This window comes from Nelumbo lutea, chromosome 6 (genome assembly GCF_056320005.1).
Source record: "Nelumbo lutea isolate HS-2025 chromosome 6, American lotus-T2T, whole genome shotgun sequence".
In the NCBI taxonomy this organism is placed as follows: Eukaryota; Viridiplantae; Streptophyta; class Magnoliopsida; order Proteales; family Nelumbonaceae; genus Nelumbo; species Nelumbo lutea.
Window position 1 is genome coordinate 28146897 of NC_142689.1, and position 20496 is coordinate 28167392.

The following is a 20496-nucleotide window of genomic DNA, read 5'->3' on the forward strand; positions in this document are numbered from 1 at the left end:
GGATTAACTGTTTAAATGGAACCCACTGGTCCTAACATCAACCGATCAGCATCAAACAAGGTTGACAAACTCCACTCCTGCATTAGTGCATTCTATATCACAATAATAGCAGATTGAAAGCTTGGTTTTAACTAATTATTAGATTAGTTAATATCACGTTACCTAACTAGTAAGCTGCATGGACCTACACCATGCTATATATATATTATGATAAATATTATGACGCTTATTAAAACCAGCCCGTATATATTTAAATATATATTATTTTATGTTATATTATATATATATATATTAATATGACACTTATAATATACATTATATAATATTTTAAACATAAAAGATAGGTTCAAATTAAATTTGGCCCAGAACCTGAGCCCGGAACGGGCCATTATTTAGACTATAACCCTTATCATAGGTACAAAACCTAGCCCATGAGATAGATGCGCTGATACAAGGGCTCACGCATCTGATTTTACCCCATTGCTAATGTTTATGAAAATATAGATTTTTTTTGGTAATAAAGTGAAAATATCTGTATCATTTATAAAAATGAGGAAGGTGACAATGTTTGGCCAAAAAGTCTGATTTCCATTTTTCATTTTTATCATTTGTATTTTTTATTTTTTCAATTTTATTTAATTAATGGTTAACACTTGTAATTGGATAAAAGCAAATAAAATAATAATAAAACCACTATGGAACCTATTCCTCTCTCCCCTTTGGTCTTATCTGATCCTCTTCCAAAGCATTTACCTGATGAATAATCTCTTCATTGATTAGAGCCAACATGTGTCAAGTATTGGATGGTTTTCCCAAACCACGAATTCGAATTGAAGGGAGGAATGAATTTTTTTTGACCTTTTTGTTTACATCATTGAACAATCAATTAGATGAGTAAATGAAGCTTCTTTTGGGTTTTCTCCTTGTTTTTTTTCAAGTATTCTTTTCCCATTTCCCCTCTGTTTTCATTGTCTTTGTTAACGTAATAACCTGTATTTGATGTTTTAGGGTGTTTTTTTCTCAATGATCATCAGGCTAGTTCGATAATCTGACACCCTACCAATGTAATACTGTAGGGGTTTGGTACTTGGCAGGGGTCGTGGGGGTTTGGAATGCATTTTGTTGGTAGGATATCTGGACTCTTCTATATAAATCGAATGAATATTCGATTCGATTTCGAATATAAATAAATCAAGATCAACCTATATTCAGATGCTAGCTGTTAGATATGCTTTTAATGGCCCCATCATTGATGAGTATAACAACAGGAGGCAAAAGGCCAAATGTCATCGTTCACACATGAAGCAAAGACATAAATTCTAAAATCCTAGTTCTCGCCTTTAAACCCCTCTCTATATGGTGTATATCTTATCCATTCCCCTTACTTCACATTAGGAAGGAGGAATCAGAAATGGTGTCTCTCTTATCCTATGCACCTTCCTCCTCAAAATGAAGAAAACAATATAAATTACAACAACAAAAAGAAACACACAAAAAAATTACAAAGAAATATAGAAAACCATAAAATTTTCTATACCATACTAAAAAAATGAGAATGTTGCAATTGGTTTGGTCAAAACACGTTGATTTTACTTTCCAACTTTCTATTTTTTTCCCATTGTATATATTGTCATTGCAAAATAATTATGAAACACATAAAATGAATAAAATAATATACATTACAAAATAACAAAGAAATACATAGAAAAGTTACACAAAATATAGAAAACCATAGAAATTTCTATACCATATATATACTAAAAAAACGAGAATGTTACAATTGGTTTGGTCAAAACACCTTGATTTTACTTTTCAACTTTACCCTCAACTTTTGATTTTTTTCCTATTGTATATATGTCATTGCAAAATAATTATGAAAAAAAACATAAAATGAAGAAAATAATATAAATTACAAAAAAATAAAACTTCAAGAAAATAACATAAATTACAAATCTATACCACACTGAAAAATGAGAATGTTGCAATTGGTTTGGTCAAAAGACCTCGATTTTACTTTCTAACTTTACCTTCAACTTTATATTTTTTTCCCATTGTATACATTGCCATTGAAAAATAATTGTGAAAAAACACATAAAATGAAGAAAATAACATAAATTACAAAAAACAATTAAACACAGAGAAAGTTTACAGAAAAATATAGAAAATAAAAAAAGAAAAAAACATAAATCACAAAAAGTAAAGAAAACCATAAATTACAGAAAAAATGAACAAAATTTGTAGAATAAAATAAAACATTATATCTACTACCATATATAAGAAAATGAGAATGATTAAGTTAGTGTGGTCGAAAGACCTTGATTTTCTATATTAATTCTACCCCTTAGTTTTTTTGGTTATTCCGACATATCCCAATTCTAAATGAGGGTGCATGACAGTTCTTGGCAAAAAAAAAAAACATTGTCTTTTCTAAAAAGTCATTCGTTTTTCTAAAAAGTGAATCAATATAATGAACCTGAAAACATTTTTTGATGAAATGCAACTTATTACATTAACAGAGACAATCGAAATAGAGGGGAAATGGGAAAAAAACATATGAGAAAACAAAAGAAAAAGATTCATTTAATCATCTAATTGATTGTTCGATGATGAAAATAAAAAGGTAAAAAAAATCAATTCATTCCTTCAATTGAAATTCGTGGTTTTGGCAAACCATCCGATACTTGACAAATGTTGGGTCTAATAGGTGAAGAGGTTCATGAGATAGGTGCTTCGGGAGAAGATCAAATAAGACCTAAGGGGAGAGAGGAGTAGGTTCCACAATGATTTTGTTATTATTTTATTTGCTTTATCCAAATACAAGTATTACCCGTTAATTAAATAAATTTGGAAAAATAAAAAACATAAAGGGTAAAAATGGAAAGTAAAAAAAAAGCCTTTTGACAAAACATTGTTACCATCCTCATAAATGATATTAAATACCCCATGCACCACACAAGCCATTCCACTAACACTAAGAAACAAAACAAAGATCAAACATCAACACTATTGAAGTGGACAACAACAATGAGGACACTTAGATAATTACGCATAAAACAAGCAGTTATTTTGGTATTTTGTCCATGGTCTTGTCCAATCAAATTCAGCGCATCCACAAATTGTTTCTTTTTTTCCCCCTCTATTTTGCCCTCCCTTTAATGGTTTTGTATTAGTGATTTTAAAAGAAAATTCGTATTAATGCCAACTATTGACTTTTTTTTGGATAATTTATTAATTTTGGCGCATTTCATTTTTTAGAGAAGGCGTGCCAACCAAAAGTCAATAAATAACTCATATCATTTGAAAGACAAAAATGTACTCATGCATTTTCTAATTTTGTTTTAACCCACGGGCTAAATACAAAATAAGTAATTGGAGACAAGTCAGAATTTTTAGTTTACTCAAAATAGACTTATTTCCCAAATCATACAAGTGCTTATTAGTGTGGTTCTGCTTTAAAATAAGTGTTTTTTCCAATAACTGATTAACTGCTTAAAAATAAATTATCATTCCCAGAATAGGGCTGGATTTGGCGACATGCCCAAATCAATTCTCAATTCTCCGGTACTAAAAAAAGTCGGGACTCATTCTCAATTCTTCGGCGAATGCCGTTATGGAAGGCAGTTACAATATTTGGTATCGATTATAATGTTTGGGGCTCTGTCATCTTTTGTGGATCTATCTCAATTATGCTATTATCGATGCTTCGCAATCTGTTTTGTGAACCTCTCATGTCGTTTATGGTGGATTGAAATCGTGTTTTTCTACTTCTGTTGGTGATTTTTCACCTTTGTTTCATTGCAGAGTTCTTTTATTCTCCTACATTATATTTTGTTCTTCATGAGAAATTGTATTTAGGTTTTGATTGACCTTTTTAGCAAGTCTATGCACTTGTATCAATTTCTTGAATGAATGAAATATGTTTTAAGCCTAAAAAATAAATCGGGACTCTTTTTTCTTGTTGATTCATTGGCTACACAACGGGAATTATCCAGTTTGATCATCACAGCTGTACATTAGGCTGTGTTTGGTTGCAGTAAAATTTTATTTATACTGGTATTAACGCATAAGAGTGTAAATAAAAAGAATACAAATTTTGATTTAATTTTATTTTGGGTTTAAGATATTTTGTTAAATTTTTTGCTTTACATTATATGTACTGCAACCAAACAAAATAAGGTAAGATTTAAAATAAAAATAAACTATAATTTGTATTAAAATAATTTATATTACTATGATTTTGCATAAATGGAAATAAATTTGTATTACAACTAAACACAACCTACCATGAAGGATTTGGGAGATTTTTCTCGCTACAAAGGCTGTTATATGTTGTGAAGTTGTTAGACCCTTTCCCACCCCTTTTTAACCTCCCTACCCTGGTGTGGATTTGATCCCAAATCTCTCTTCCAAGTTCCAATGATTCAGATATCCTACCAACTGAGTCATTGCAAATTTTTAATAAAAGATGAATTGTCAAATTACATAAAATGTCATTTCAACTGAAAGTATGAGTGTGGAGAGTGATTGTTGCTGTTTAGAGTTTCAAATAATTAATAAGATCAATTTGCATTAATCAATCCAATGTTTACTGAAGTCATTAAAGCCAAACACAATCCAAAAATGCGGAACTCGACGTCTGGTCTCCGCTGCTGACCCCAGTTGAGAACTTGAGATATAAAATCTCCGAAACGGGACAGTCAGTGTTAAAAGCCCGTTCGAACAGTCATCATAACCTTGCATTGGGAATATCTTCGAGTATAGATGTACAGAGAGATATTCCTGATAGTCATCATAACCTTGCACTTGCACTGACCGAAGCCGATCTCAAATGTCCTTGACGAGTAACTAGGAGAAAGTAGTAAAATATTTGGATAGAAAGGGCAAACTCTTGCGTGGACGTGGACATTATGATAATCGTGGAGCTTTTAACTCAACTTCTGTGGCATTAAAAGCTACTAATAGCAGCTTTAAAGTCCATTGGAGGCATTATTGTTATTATTCGCCGTGAACACGTATCTTTCTTGTTAACAGTGGTTGCCAGATGCCCATTTACGAAATATCTGCTTTCGAGAGAGAGAGATAATGGTATCGTCTCTTGGATCTATTACACCAATCGCTCGACTTTTATGGTGGGGGAAGGAAGAAGCATCGCATCCCTAACCGTTGGATCAGGATCTCTTTCTTTTTTTTAGTTGTCAAGACAAGAGGTAAGAGATTTCTTGTGCCAAGAAAATTTCCAAACATTCTCCCTTTTATTGTTATTTGTTGGTCCTAATTCCTAAGTCCTAACTCCTAACCTAGGAGGTCTCCCGAGGTCGAATGGTCAGGATCATTTGATCATAAGGACATTTTGGCCAAGGGGCCTACAGACGCTTCTGCATGCGTGCCACCACACAACAGTGTAAAATATGTACTCTGGGGTCTGAGTCTGATTGTCTGAAGCTGCGCTTAGGTAGGACCTACCAAAACAACCAGAGTCAGAGAAAATATTTGAAATGACAAATCAGCCCTTCCTTCTCTTAAATGACCATAAAGCCCCTCCGCTCTGTTCATTACAGGCCCCGTACTCCATTGCTTTTTTATTACTTAGCTTTTTCCTCTGCTCCAGGACAAGACGGCCAATCAAAAGAAAACACCGGAGCTCCGCTGCCATTGGTGGTGAACTGATGCCTGGTGGAGAGTGGAACTCACTACTCAGATGGGTCTCAGGAGACCTGCCCCTGCCACGCAACCGTTACACTATAACGTCCGTCCTCAGATCACAGCCACACATTTTTCATCTCATCAATTTCTCGCTTCGATTCAATCACGATATTTTTAACCAGATCACCAGATTTGGTTTCGAAAACCTGACCCACAAAAGCAACCATCTGCAGAAGTACCAAAAGATCCTCCGTGTTATCTACACGTGAATAACCATGATTCCTGAATAAATGAGAAGCAGTAAGGGTAGTTTTGGAAGACAAAAGCTAAGATCGTATTTTGGGCAGTTAGCCTTTATTTTCTTTTCGACGTAATTTATTTTTTTATTGATTTATTTTAATATAATATACAGGGTGGTTTATTACCTTATTGGGTTCTGAGTCTGTGTAACAGAAAGAAAAAAAACCAAAAAAAAAGAAAATTAATAAAGGAAAAAGGCACAGTGGCAGAAGAAAACCCAGGAGAGAGAGAGAGAGAAATAATTCTAAGAACAAGCCACATAAAATTGAAAAAATAAAAAAAGGAAAATGTTTGCGGGGGGGAGAGAGAGAGAGATGGTAAGGGTAAGGGCACTTTATCACCTTTTTTATGTTGCACGCATCCATGGCAGAACAGAGAAGGGTACAGAGTACTGCTACGACACAAGAGGGTAGAAGAGAAGTGAAGAGAAGAACAAAGGAGGGTTAGAGAGGGATAGAAAGAAAGAAAGAAAGGAAACAAATAGAGAGGAAATGGAACTGGCGGAGAAGGATTGAGAAATAACTTAGAAGATAGAGAAGAAGAAGAAGAAGAAGAGGAGAACAGCGGTTTGTGTCTGGTGAAATGGGTTTCTTCGGGTGCATGCATCTAACAAGTGGAGGTGGGGTTGAAGTCCGACTGAACAGCGATCTCAGGCCTTCCAAATATGTTGATATTTTCTGTTAATGGCTGACAAATTTATTTCGATAACCTACTCGTGTAGCTGTCTTTGAATATTATCTGAAAGCCCATTCTGCCGTGCTCTTCTGTTCTGTTCTTCCTTTGTATGCATCTGGGTCTTCTTTTAGTTTTTCTGGAGACTTTTGGTTTCTGGGTATTTTTGATTTTTAGATGAGGGGAATGCCCTTTAATTTGCAGGGGAAGGGGGTGTTGGAAGTTGCAGCGATTTCTTCGATATCAGGAGCGAAGTGGAAGAAGGAAGCTACCTGTTTGGGCAACGAGCCTACCTCGGTTCTGGATACGAGAAGAAGCCCAAGCCCTCCTACATCTACCTCAACCCTGTCTTCTTCCTTGGGCGGAGGCTGCGGCTCAACCGACACAGCCGGCGTGGCGGCGGTTTCCGACAACCCTCCACAGAAATGGCCGCCTACCCAGCAGCAAGAGGACAGCTCGGCTGCAGTAGCTGAGTCCGGCAGCTGCGTTGGGGGTGGTGTTGGTGGTTCCCGGAAGGACGAATGGACTTCAGAGCTTCAGCCGATTCCGACTGCGCTAGAGATTGTTAGCGGCGGTACTACCGGAGCGGAAAAATGTGGACTCGGAATGGAAGATTGGGAGAGCGTGTTGTCCGAATCTGCGGCCTCGCCAAGCCAAGAACAGTCTCTCCTCCGATGGATCATGGGCGATGTGGACGACCCAACTTCGGGTTTGAAGCACTTATTGCAGGGTGGGGGTTCTTCAGAGTTCGAAGGCAATGCCGGGGGATATGGGATCGTCGACCAAGGCTTTGGGTTCGAATCTATTGGGGCAGGCGCTTCTTTGAGCGGCAACGTCATGGGTACCATTAATCCTTCTCTGGCATTTCCTGGTTCTGTTTTTCCGCCAAACAACAATAGCAATAGCAACAATCAAAATGGAAGGGTTGGTTCAGTGACTTCAGTCCCAAATGCATCTCCTCTTCCTAATTACAAGGTTCCTTGTTTTGCGTCGAATAACAACGGTACCCCTCCCAACCCCATTTTCCCTCCTTCAGCTAACAATCTTCCTCTCCCTATTTCTTTTCCTCCTGGCATGTTTTATCCGCAGCAGCAACATCAACAACCACCGCAGCTTGAACCTGCTGATGAAAAGCCTCAGCTTTTCAATCCGCAACTGCTAATGAATCAGCAACAAGCCCATCATCCTCAGAATCCGCCTTTCCTTGTGCCGTTGTCGTATGCCCAGCAGGAGCAGCACCTCCTCCTCCCTCCCCAACCGAAGCGCCCCCACTCGGCCATCGACCCAAGCTGCCAGATCCCCCCCAAGGTTCCATTTGCCGATTCGGGTCAAGAACTTTTCCTGCGAAGGCAACAGCTGCAACAGCAGCAGCAACAACAACAACAACAAGGTTTCCCTCAGCTCCAGTTACTTCCTCCTCATCTTCAACAAAAGCCGACGACGATGGCAACAAAGCCGAAGGTGGTGGGTACAGGCGATGAAGTGGCCCATCAGCAGCAGCAGGCATTGGTCGACCAGCTCTTCAAGGCCGCCGAGCTGATCGAGGCCGGGAACTCGGTACACGCGCGAGGGATATTGGCGCGGCTCAATCACCAGCTCTCCCCAGTAGGAAAGCCCCTCCAAAGGGCTTCTTTCTACTTCAAGGAGGCCCTGCAACTGCTCCTCCTTACCAGCAACAACACGGCCACCTCTCCTTCCCCGAGGAACTCTACCCACTTCGATGTTGTTCTCAAGATTGGCGCCTACAAGGCCTTCTCCGAGATATCTCCTCTCTTGCAATTTGCGAATTTCACTTGCAACCAGGCTCTTCTTGAAGCACTTGATCGCTCTGATCGAATCCACATAATTGACTTTGATATTGGAATTGGTGGACAATGGGCTTCCTTCATGCAGGAGCTTGCATCCAAGCCTGGTGGTGCCCCTTCTTTGAAGATTACCGCCTTCACATCCCCCACTTCCCACGACCAACTAGAGCTTCGTCTCACTAGGGAGAACCTGACCCTTTTCGCTAACGATCTCGGCATCGCATTCGATCTTGACATCGTGAACCTTGATTCATTTGACCCAGCTTCCTGGTCACTGGCACCTCTTCATGTGTCGGACAGCGATGCAGTTGCAGTGAACCTTCCCGTCGGGTCCTCCATGACTCAACTATCCTCTGTCCCCTCCCTCCTACGCTTTGTGAAACAACTCTCCCCAAAAATTGTGGTCTCTGTTGACCGAGGATGCGACCGCAGTGACCTCCCCTTCTCACACCACTTCCTCTATTCCCTTCAGTCATTCTCAATTTTGCTGGATTCTCTTGATGCTGTAAACGTTAACTCAGATGCCGTGCACAAGATCGAGAAGTTCTTATTCCAGCCAAGAATTGAGAGCATTGTACTGGGGCGACAACGTGCCCCTGAAAAGATGCTACCTTGGAGGAACGTATTCGCTTCAGCTGGGTTCTTGCCCGTGCCGTTCACTAATTTCACTGAGACTCAGGCTGAATGCCTGGTGAAGAGGCTTCATGTTAGGGGATTCCACGTGGAAAAACGCCAGGCTTCTCTCATTCTCTGCTGGCAGCGTGGGGAACTGGTCTCGGCATCAGCTTGGAGGTGCTGAGGAGCGACATTTTTTACAGGCAGGAAGGTCGGTTTTACCAAATTCGTTTTCGTTATCAAGGTGCCACGAACCTATTATTCTACTCTTTAATCTTAATAAATCTTCAATTACGAGGGTGGCGCCTGTTCTCTGATATCCTTCCTGCGTAATTATCGTCTTCTCATTGTCTCTGTGGTCTTAGACAGATTATTTCTGAGTAAAGCAAAACATTGAGAAACTGCAACTTCTAGTACAGTTTTTATTTTTTCTTTCTTTCAGTCTCTATTTTGGACATGGGTATTGCCGCTAAGGTGTTTTAATGTTTATGGTGAGAACTGAGAAGTAGCACATGGTTCTTTTAACATGGTGGTGGTTTGTTGTACGCTTGACAACAAGGCAAAAACAGAAATGGAAATGGATGGAAGAATTGACTCCCCCAACATGTTTGTTTAGCTTATTTATTTTGGGTGATAAATGTGCCAAGTTCTTTTGTTTTTATCAATTCTTCTTAGTTTTCTGTTAATTAATTCTGATCTCTTACACTACCTTCTATTTGATGATGGATTTCTCCGTGGCAGTTACTTGTCTTGCTAATATAGATGTTGGTTTCTTCTGGTACTTTAATTTGCGATTGCAGTTTCCCCCCATATTTGCTGGTGTTAGCTTTAGATAGTTCCTTGTTTTTTCTAGAGAATAATATAGAGAAAATTTTACCTATGCTGATGATTTGAAAATTTACAATTAATTTTCTTATGCGACTTGTTCTCTCTTGTTGAGTTCGTTTATGGTGCAGTCAGATGGATGCTTTGCAATTTTACTTCTTGGGCTCTGAAAGTATACTGTGTTAGAATTTGGATATTGGTTTTTCTGTTAATGATTATTTTTTTTCTAGTAATTGCTTCCTGCTTTTGTCTCAGTTTGGTTGCTGGTTCTGTTAGAAGTTTCAGGAACATACTAGTTTGATGTTATATATTGCTGATACTGCACTCTGCCTCCCTCCCTCACCCTCTGAAGCAAACAGTTGTTCTAGGTCTTGGGCCATAATATAGAGTAGAGGCGCCATTAATTTCTTTTCTCCAGGTGTTTTCTTTCTGCTCCATGGTCGGATATTCGAGCATAGTCAAATTGTTGGGGTATCCATTGTCTTGAGAACTAGATGATTGCCTTCACAAAGTGTTCATGTGAGAAATTAGTTCTGTTAGTATGCTCGAGGTTGGTCTTGATCCCAATTTTGATGCTTTTCAACTTTGAGAAACTGGTTCTGTTTCATTTATTGGGTCTCGTGTTTGATTGAAGAACTCATTTTGATGCTTCTCCTGTTCATACTTGTGTCTCTACTAAACACTTGGCCTTGATAATCTGTCTAGGAAGTTTTGTTCCTTGTTAAATGATCGTCATCTCCGGAACCCAACATTGAAACCTTTGAGGATTAACACAAATAGAAATAGAATTAAGAGACTGCCTCTAAATCAAGGTTGGAAACTATAAGCAGCAGCCCTTTGAGACGATCAAATCCAGACCCTTCTACTAATCACATCTGTTGGAAATTGTCTTGTAATCAGATGTTTATGATGACCCAGTTCCAGTTGTCAAATCTTGGTTTATGATGACCCTTCAAGAACTAAACTCGTCTCTCTCTCTCTCTGTGCAACTATGATTTGTAACGCGTAACACGCTTTGTTAGTTTGTTGTTTGTGGAGTTCTTATTAATTTGTCAATGAAGGTGGGGTCAGTGGATGATATGTGGTCCTCTCGCCTCTGCGTACTGTGGAACATAATATTTATTTATGCATGCTAAGCTGCTAACAATTGTACTATTGTACATTGAATCTGCTATTGGTGTGGATAGTTTTTATACCTCCAATCAATCCACATGCCTCATGTTCGATTGGACCTCCACATGATTAGTTTAAGCTTCATTTCTTTTTCTTCACCTAATTGGCCTCCATTTCTTTATCACCAAACATAAATTTAATGTGGAGACCATGTTGCAGGTGGGAATAGAAATCTATAATCTATGCAACATTCATTAATATGTAGAAAATAAAATACATTAGAAATTTTTTGGGTGATTTAAAAATTGCACGAGAACATGCCGAGTATGGACAAAGACGATGATCAATCATATCTTATTCTGCTTTCTTTCTTTTCTTTCTTTCAAAAAGAAAGCAAATTTAACACGTCGGTCCCCTTGAAAACGATCCTCTAAAAATCCCTGCAAACAACAACCTCGATAATGGTGGGATTTTATATTTGCTTCTGGGCATAATTAATTCAAATTGAAGCCCCTAAGCTTCTTTAATCCTCTTGGTTTATTCTGCGATTCTAAGGTTTCTATCTGTTTTTTTTTTTTTTTTTTTTTTTGCATTAACTGGGTTTTTCTTTATTTGTTTAGTGTATTTTTGGGAAGGAGAAGGTGGGTAAGAGTAACTAATAAGATTGGCTTAGGAGTGTGTAGAAGGTAGAAACCCCCTACCCCCAATAAAATCTAAATTGAAATTATTGAGGGGGGTTTTGTTGTATCTTTGTTTTTAATGGCGATGAGGTCAGTCAGTCTCTAATGTAGATGGTGGCAGGATTTCTTCATGGGCAGGGCAGCCCACTCAAGTGTTTTTGTGAGGGTGGTGGGTTTCAACTTTTGTGTAAAGCCCTTGTATACAACAGCAACTGTGACCACTGACCACCATGGGTAATTGGGTATGGGGGGTGTTTGTTGATTGTTGTAGGTGCCCAAGTGGTCCGGACCATCCAATAGATTTGTTTGGCCCACTTCTTGTTGCTTTCTATGAATTGAGACGTTCTACGTCCTCCTGATCATCACATCATCTTACCTGATCTAACATCATTTCTCTTTTTCTAAATCATGTTTGACCCATCCAACTTAGATGGGGGCCACACATGACACACCTCTTCAATGGTTCAGATCAATTTAGATTGTGATTTAACACGACCCCTTACACCCCTTCTCATGGAAATGGAAGGCGTGGCTGACTAGCTTTCTTTGCAATATCTCTCATTTCATAAATTTCTCTGGCTGAGTGACAGTGAGGGCCAAGGCTAATTGTATAGACAAATGGATGGACTGATGTCTGAACTCCGATGGATTGGGATTGGATCATCCCAATTCCTACCAACCGATATTTCGGATCCCCACGGCCCACAGGGAGGAAAATCGTAAATACGTGGCGGGTTTCTGCCAGGTCCATATCGACCGTACACGTGGCGTATGCAGGGGATGGGACCCACTACCGATCGCCAAACCAGAATTGGAGGACCGTGTTTCATGAAGAGGGTGTGTACGTCTCTCATCTGTTGCAGCTGTTATTGGGCAGTGAGAAGAAAATGACAAGAGATCTCGCCCACTAAACACCCCAAGTTGTTGGTGGTCACCCACGGAATGGTTGGTCACAATCAAGTAGTATGCCACGTGTACGGTAGCTGCAGGGAGGATGGGCCCACATGGCTTGAAATTCACCACATGTGTCCAAGAATGACGTGATACGTCCAAACTGTGACCCAAGTCCGTACCCTTTGGGCATTGTGACTTACAACCTCTGGCGGGGTAGGGGGCCTGGGGGGTGTATGAAAATATAATGTCACCGGCCTCACCGGAAAGGGGAGACCCACCAAAGCACTTAAAGTCAGCTTACGGGTTTGGAACTTTGTAGGCAGGACCCGATCGGATCTAGCCAATTTAAGGGCTGTCCAATACTAGGACACCCCTCCTCATTGCCCCACAGGGCAGGACTAAACAGCCCTCCAAAGAGTACGAGAGGATCTCTAAAATCTATGCATGCTTGTGAGCGTGGCTGCCCCACTCACAGGAATGAACAGTTTTAGTCCTCTCATGCACGAGTAACACAAAACAAGACAGTTCATGAAATGTTGAGGAGGACCAGAGAGGAGGAGAGGGACAGAGGGGCACAGAGCATCCCCATTCTCCATTCCCCAATCAAACCATCCCTCCAATTGTCCAAAGTGTCCCTTGTAAAGATTGCAACCATTCAATCCACGGAGATCGGTTTCAGTCAGTGCAAGGCCATTTGAATACCGTTTGAACAGCCTTTACAGCATTGCATTTGACACTTCTGTGCTTTATCTCATGGGGAGATATTCTTGATACAAGGCTATAATGGGTGTTCAAACTGGCTTTGCATCGACTGAATCCGGTTTCCAATTCATGACCCTTTTGGGATTTTCATGGGCAGTTTTATTAATTTTCGACAGAGAGAAAAGGACATTTGATTGGATGCTCCACCCGGGTTTTGGGTATGGCCCAAACCAAGGTTGCATATTATTGTCGAATGCGTCTTGTGACTTGTGACTGGAGGTTGAAATTTGTAACCCAGATTGGAATTGCCTTTGACTGTTGGCCTAGCTGGCCCGGAGAATGCGGCAAGTTAGCCTTAGCCAGGCCCCTTTTATTGCAAATATGCTTCTTGAATTGCGTCGGTGGCGGGTCATTTCTGGTCGAGTCCGAAAATTGTCAATCGGGATTGGGTTATAATTTATACAAGACTCAGACATGACAGGGACCAACCAGCCAAAACCCGGAAACTAGATGTTTTGGTGGATCGGGTCAGTACTAGTCATCCTAGTTCTGAGGTTATATTTTGTTGAATATTTGATTAGATTAATTAGATTAATGAATGAGAAAGAGAAGATAAAGCCTGAAAGTGATCTCTTGCAAGTTGAAGGGCTGGAAAACAACATTAGTTAAGTTAGTGAGAAATCATTTAAGCGTTCATAATCTAACAATCGATATATTGAGTACTAAACAGAATGTAATGATAAAACATGATTCATATAACCGACCCCATATGATTGACTTAAACGACGATGATTTTGATCTTCTCGGGTACTCCAGTGTTCCTTGATACCAAGCTTAAAGAGTCAAAATGCATATCAACTCTCAATTATTAACTCAAAGCCGTGCTTGTCAAGAATTTCTTGGTAGTTTCTTATTTGATATAATTGCTGATGTAATATCATATATTATTTTTCTAGCTATCCTCTTCCGATTTGTTCTTTTTGTACAGTAGTGTAAAGTTAAATCGATAGAGAAAGACAAACAGCTTGGTGGGGTTCAGGAGACCCCATAAGGATAAAAAGAGAGACAACCTAATACATTGCCCATTTCTTTGTGCAATGTCAGGTCTTTCCATAAATAACTATTCAGCTCCTTCAATCTTTCTAACTTGTTTTTCTAATCATCTTGACTGTCTTGTTTAATCCACTTGCATGGAGGAAATAATGCTCCATTCTCTCTCTAATCTGCTATCAGTAAGTCGTGAATTCATATCTGCACCCCACAGCATATCTCACCGTGTATTGAGAACATCTTCCATTGATAACTTCCAGATATGTTCCCAAGCGCAGATGTGATCTGTTTGGAGGGTTATCTGCTTTAGCCTCTTTAAATAGTTTATCAGAATCACTTCAAAACAGCTGAACCAGGATAGCTGCATCTTCAGCTTAACCCTCCAGACGGACTCTAGTTTGAGGCCTGAATGCCTGATTGATGAGTTGCAGTAGCCAAGCCAGCTCTCAATTGAGCATTTTAATCTCATTGAAACATAAAAGCTGTAGCCAAAAGGTAAAAGTCTTGTAAAGTCTCTCTACATAGTAACTTTAGACTGTACTGACCTAACTAATTCATCACGATGGTACAGCCATGATTAATAAACCCAAGGTGCTGCTTTCCAAGGGTTTGTATTGTTTCCATCTTCATGTTGTTTACAGTTCACTTAGTACATCAAATGCAATGCTTTTGTACCCGAAACCCAAGATTCATGATTCTGTCCGATTTGGGTTCTTTTTCATTATACAAAATACACACACCCTCTCTCTCTCTCTGTCAGAAATCAACTCGATTTGATTCTCGCTTTTTCCGTCCATTATTTCAATCGCCTTCTCACTTTGTTATGTGTATCAGTCTTACGGTCTATGGGCCGGATAGGGTGGGGGATTGCTTTGTTTTTCTTGCAAAACTCAATTTGTTTTTCTTTCAACTTTTAACTGTCATGTTTTCTTTACGGTTTTGCTTTGAGATTCCTATTTCCAGACTTGGGAAGGTTCTGAGATACTCAGTTAGAGTTGAAGCTTTTGTGACCCCAGAAACAAGGTTCCCTTTTGGCTCTTCTCCATTTCGAGTTCAACTTTGTGGATTGTGTCCCCCAAGTTTCAAGCTTCAACCAAACACGGTTTGAGAATTGCAAGCACCGATGATCCTAATCATGAGATTGGGATTGATAAGTCCAGGCACATCTGCACTGTAAAAATTGGATACTATTTACAGAATAATATGTACAAGTATGTTTCTGAAAACAAAAACAACTATTCATGTGGTAGTTGTTTTGGTTTTGAAAAACAAAATCATAGACATTGGCAAACACCCCCTAAATGAACTTATCTATACTACTAAAAAAATGAATTAGTTAATTTAGTTTGCACTTGGACTTTTTACTGGACATAAAATACCCCTCTATCTTGGTTTTAAAAATACATAAAACAATGCGGTTCTATTGAATGAGACACTCTTTCTATTGTTCAAACCTTGATGGGAGAGAATTCATCCTAAACTCATACCTTGATTGCCGATTGCAGAGCGTTATTTCAATCCATCCACCAATGCGCTCTCAAGTTTGTACCATGCAATATCTAAAAAATCGACTCAGAGTCTGAACCGTTTTTGTCTCTGGGTCGTTGGTCACCAGTTCAACCGGATTAGTCAAATAGTTCTTGACCTAGTCAATGGTTTTGACCGTCTGGTAGGTCTTGACCGGATTGGACCTGAAATCCTGGCCGGGTGACAGTTCAATCGATCAGATCAACAGTGGGTTGCAAACATTGGTACCATGTTCCTATAATAGAATTGCACATGACTTAGATGGTGTGTGGTATGATTTTCATTTATTTGAAAAACGGTGCCAGCTCATCGTCATGTTGGCATTTAGCTCAAAATGCTATTTGGTAAGACTATTAAATAAACGTTTGTGCGGTTTATGTGTGAGCCAACTGTTGGGCGAAGCTTCATTAACGTTTTCCTTATCACCAAGGTGTTTATTTACTGTTCAGCTTATGTGGACCATATGGTTCATAATGGCACCTAACTGTCTTTTTTCTTTTTTTTTTTTGGTATTCGGTGTTATGCACCGTTAATAACTTTCCCTTGACCCTTTTTTTCCCCAAAGTACTGGTTGCGGGATTTGATTACATGTCAACGCTGGAACAAACCAGCTAACACACCAATGATTCAACCCTTGGTTGGTTTTATGGCACAACTGTCAAATAATACTAAAAAAGTTTATCAACCACTTTTTCTCAATTTCGAAATTTTGAAAAAAAATCAAATATAAACAATTTTCAAATAAATGGAAACCATACCAAACATCACCTTTAGAAAGATAGACTCATTCAATATCTCACTACTAAGCCTTGGTATTGTGCACCTTTTTTCATTGTGTAAGTTTTACAAGCTAATCTTGCTTTGAGCGGTTGAATGAAAATTTTCCTTCTAGCATAAGAAAAAGTATCTTCCATTTTCTGTAAAACAACCCTGTTTCACACTTTTCACCAATTGGCCCTAAAAATTAAACGCATGCAAACTTCAATAAGTTGATTAGTTTTAATTTCTTGACTATTGGGTTTGGTTACTATAAAATGTTGAAAAGATGGGAACCCTATTAGCCCTGCCGAGTTCACATCTGTGCCCTACGACATCCCACAGTATATCTCTGTCGTGTATTGGGAACATCTCTCGATGATATACCAAAATCGATGATATCACATTGGGAGATGCTCCCAATACACAGCAGGAATGTGCTGTGAAACGTTGTGGGGCGCAGATGTAAACTCGATTCTCGCCCCAATGGTCCTTATAAAGATCATGATGAAAAGAAGATTCTTACACTGAAACAAGGTGAACCAACAGTCCAGTTTTCAGAGGAGGTGATTCAGGAGTTGTTTGAACCTCTTAGAATGCACTTATTGGGAAGTGCATCCACTGCATACCACCCTTATATGAGATCAAATAATTTTTTTTTATTCGTTTGAGATTTTCATCTTCAAAACAACTTGGTACTCAACTCTTGATTCTTGTATGGTTTTGATTCGGGTTGTTGATGAGATGAGTTCCTCAGGGTTTCGCTATGGGAATCAATCCACATTAAGGATGTTCCTTTTCATTTTTTTAAGTGGTCATTAGCATATTATCTTGGATTCTTGGTTATGAATCTTACCTAATTCCCATCAGGACTTCTTTTCCTCAACTTCCTATTAATCTTAATAATGAATAATGATTCTTTCATCAGATCCATTGCTAAGGCTGCCTTTAGAAATAATGCAAATGGAGTGTAAATCGTGGTTCAGAGTAAATTTGCACTCTGGTTCACTTCTGTATGTTCTTGGCAACATTATATTTATGCATTGACAAATAACAGACCAATGCATATTTGCATTGATAATAAGATGTAAAAGTACATCAATAAAAAAGAAATAAATTTTCACTCAAGTGGGTTTTTGATAAAAAAAACATATGCTTTATTGGAATCCGTATTTACATCCATTACAGCTAAAAATCTGTTTGGTAAGAAGGTAAATTTGTTAGTGCAAAAATAACCCAATTTTACAATTTATATGAACCATTTTACACTCTACATATTTGCATTCACACTTATTTGCATCATTTCCAAATGCAGTCTAAGTTGTTAGTAGAGTTTTGAAAATTGAAGCATTGGCCTTTACACTTACTGTATTACAGAGGCACACGTTTGTGTAGAAGTAGATCTTTTGAAAAAGAACCCTAAAAGGTTGGGGATTGACATTAATAGAAATGAGTTTTGGCAATTGATCATTTATGAGAGCTTCCCTGCTTATTACACTTTCTGTAAAAAGAAAGAGGGTACAAGGCTGAAGAAAACCCTACGACAGATTTGAACAAAGAGAATGCTCCCAAGGCTGCAACTAAAAACCAACAAAGGTGGTGACTATTTTCCAAGTGTACAACTAAACCAACCCATGATGAAAGGCTAAATTTTCCTTGACCCATGGTGAATTAATGGTACTAGGAAGATTAAGAGATTGGAATTAGAGAAAATGTGCAATTTCTTTTTAATTGTTATCATTGATATGAGCCATTCTTGTGAAAAGAATTCTGGTTATGAGCCATTCTTGTGAAGAAAGATGATCACACTATTGAGAACTTGGTTAGAGATGCTTTATCCTAATATAATAATGATTCGAATGAAGAATAGTGATGATGGGAAACAAGAGAAAGAAAAAGAACAAATCCAACAGATTTCACATCTCCGCCCCACAGCACATCCCCGCCGTATATTGGGAACATTTCCCGATGATGATACCAGGATTGATGATGTCATCATCGGGAGATGTTCCTAATATACGGCGGAGATGTACTGTGAGGCAGGGATGTGAACCAAGTCCAACAAAGGTCGTTTAGAATAAATAAGGGTTATCACCCTCAGTATTATTCTTTACTTTTTCTGGTTTTATTTTTTGTCTTTTTGTTTTGAGCTCCAGTTCCTATTTTTGTTTCAAGGGTAAGGTTTCATCCCCCCTCTCTTTTTATCATTAATACTTAAAAAAAGTATACATATGTTTGGGTTTAAGTTAATTAACCTTCAAATATTTGTCGAATTGGTTTAACCTAATGAGGCCCTTTTCTATGAAAAAGTACTCTTTGTTGATCTGTATAGAATCTATAGAAGTATATTATAGGTCTTGGGAGGATTAAATGTATAACAAGTATGGTTGGTCTTTCGATTGTACTAGTAAGTCCTGTTCATTTTTTGGGAAGTTATTTATTCGGGTAAATGTTTCCTAAGAAATGCTTATTCAAGTAAATGAGTTTATCCATCCTTTTTTTTTTAATTTTCTAGGTAAATAAGATAATGTCCATTTTAGCCATAAAAGCTATTATTAAAAGAGGTAATTTTATCCCATTCAAGTATTGCCAATTTTCCTCCCAAGTGAGAAAATTACTTATTCACCTATGAGATTGGTATCACTTACTCAAGGAAAATAAATTTTCTATGGAGTCCACATAAATTTAAAAAAAGAACATGGGCATCTTCATCAAAAGGAAATAAAATCCCATTAACCAATTTCTCTCCTCACAAAATCCAAAAAACAAACGGGCCCTAAATATTTTCTATGCTTGTATCTCATATGGTGACGGATGAGCATGAGACAGACCAATGGAGGAATATCTTTTATGCCAACCATGGTTGATCATAAAACACAAGCCATCCGCTTATGGGTGTCCCATATGTACTTTCCATTTATTAGATGTAACAAAATAGGTCATGAAACCTTGGTTTTCAAAACCGGACCGGACCGAATGATTGGACCGAAAAACCGGGAACTGGTCATCTGACTTATTCCATTTTACCCCAAAACTGTCATTTTGGCCAAAAACCGTTGATTTGGCTAGCAAACTGCTGACCTAGGCATCCGAACTGTTCGAACCATCAGAACGGGCTGTCTGTTGGGTTTGAACGATCAAACTATTTGACCCGAGAACTGGACCCTTAAACAGTTTATTATCCGGTTCAATTTTAAAAACCTTGCATGAAACTGTGAAAGGCCTGATCAACTATTCTCTCAATCACAATCACAATGATAGGTAGATTAAGTCAATTTTACTATAAATATATTAATAGAGAAGAGGTCATTAAATATGAAGTGTCGCCACACTTCGACTGGACCTCATGGTTGGACCGTTCAGACTGAAAAAAAAAAAAATAGTTAAAATGGTTTTTGGTTTCATTTCAATCTTTTCATTTTTCTTTTCGAAGTGCAATGTAATAAATTCATTCATCTTGGTAATTTAAGTCCCTTGTGTACAATACTTAAAGAGGAAATCAGGACAAGAAGACCATGTACATGGTTTTGTGGTTTTTGGTTACTTGATTCTGGAAAACATTGACTTGATCAAATTTATTTTTTATTTTTTGATGGGACAAAAACCGTTGATTTTCTATTTTTTATTTTTTTATTATAAAAAACAAGTCCAACAATACCTATATTTATTTGAATAAATACCTCTATTTTTTGAACGTAATTTGAACTATCACATTTCAGTTCATCTTATTCTCTCTTATTAAATCCTATATATTTGAGACATTTTTTATCCTCACAATTTGTCCATCAGAAAAAAATCTATGCCCCATAATTTTGATGGGACAAAAACCAACATTTATAAAACCAATTCAGAAATGAAACCATTTTTTCATGTAGGTGATGGATTAGTGTTTCAACTGTTTGGGTCAAATGAAT

At 38.2% G+C, this 20496-nt stretch overlaps 1 protein-coding gene across 2 annotated transcripts; it reads left to right on the forward strand.

The window, feature by feature from the left end:
* Positions 1 to 6187: 6187 nt before the first annotated feature.
* On the forward strand, positions 6188 to 9638 carry LOC148848202 (scarecrow-like protein 6). 2 transcript variants are annotated; one of them, XM_088950337.1, is made up of 2 exons: positions 6188 to 6725; positions 6820 to 9638. In XM_088950337.1, exon 2 carries the CDS (start codon positions 7222 to 7224, stop codon positions 9217 to 9219), a length of 1998 nt encoding a protein of 665 aa, XP_088806463.1. In that variant the 5' UTR covers positions 6188 to 6725; positions 6820 to 7221; the 3' UTR covers positions 9220 to 9638. The 2 variants fall into 2 exon arrangements, with proteins under 2 accessions (XP_088806463.1, XP_088806461.1); XM_088950335.1 differs by having other exon boundaries at positions 6226 to 9638.
* The last annotated feature ends 10858 nt before the right edge of the window (positions 9639 to 20496 follow it).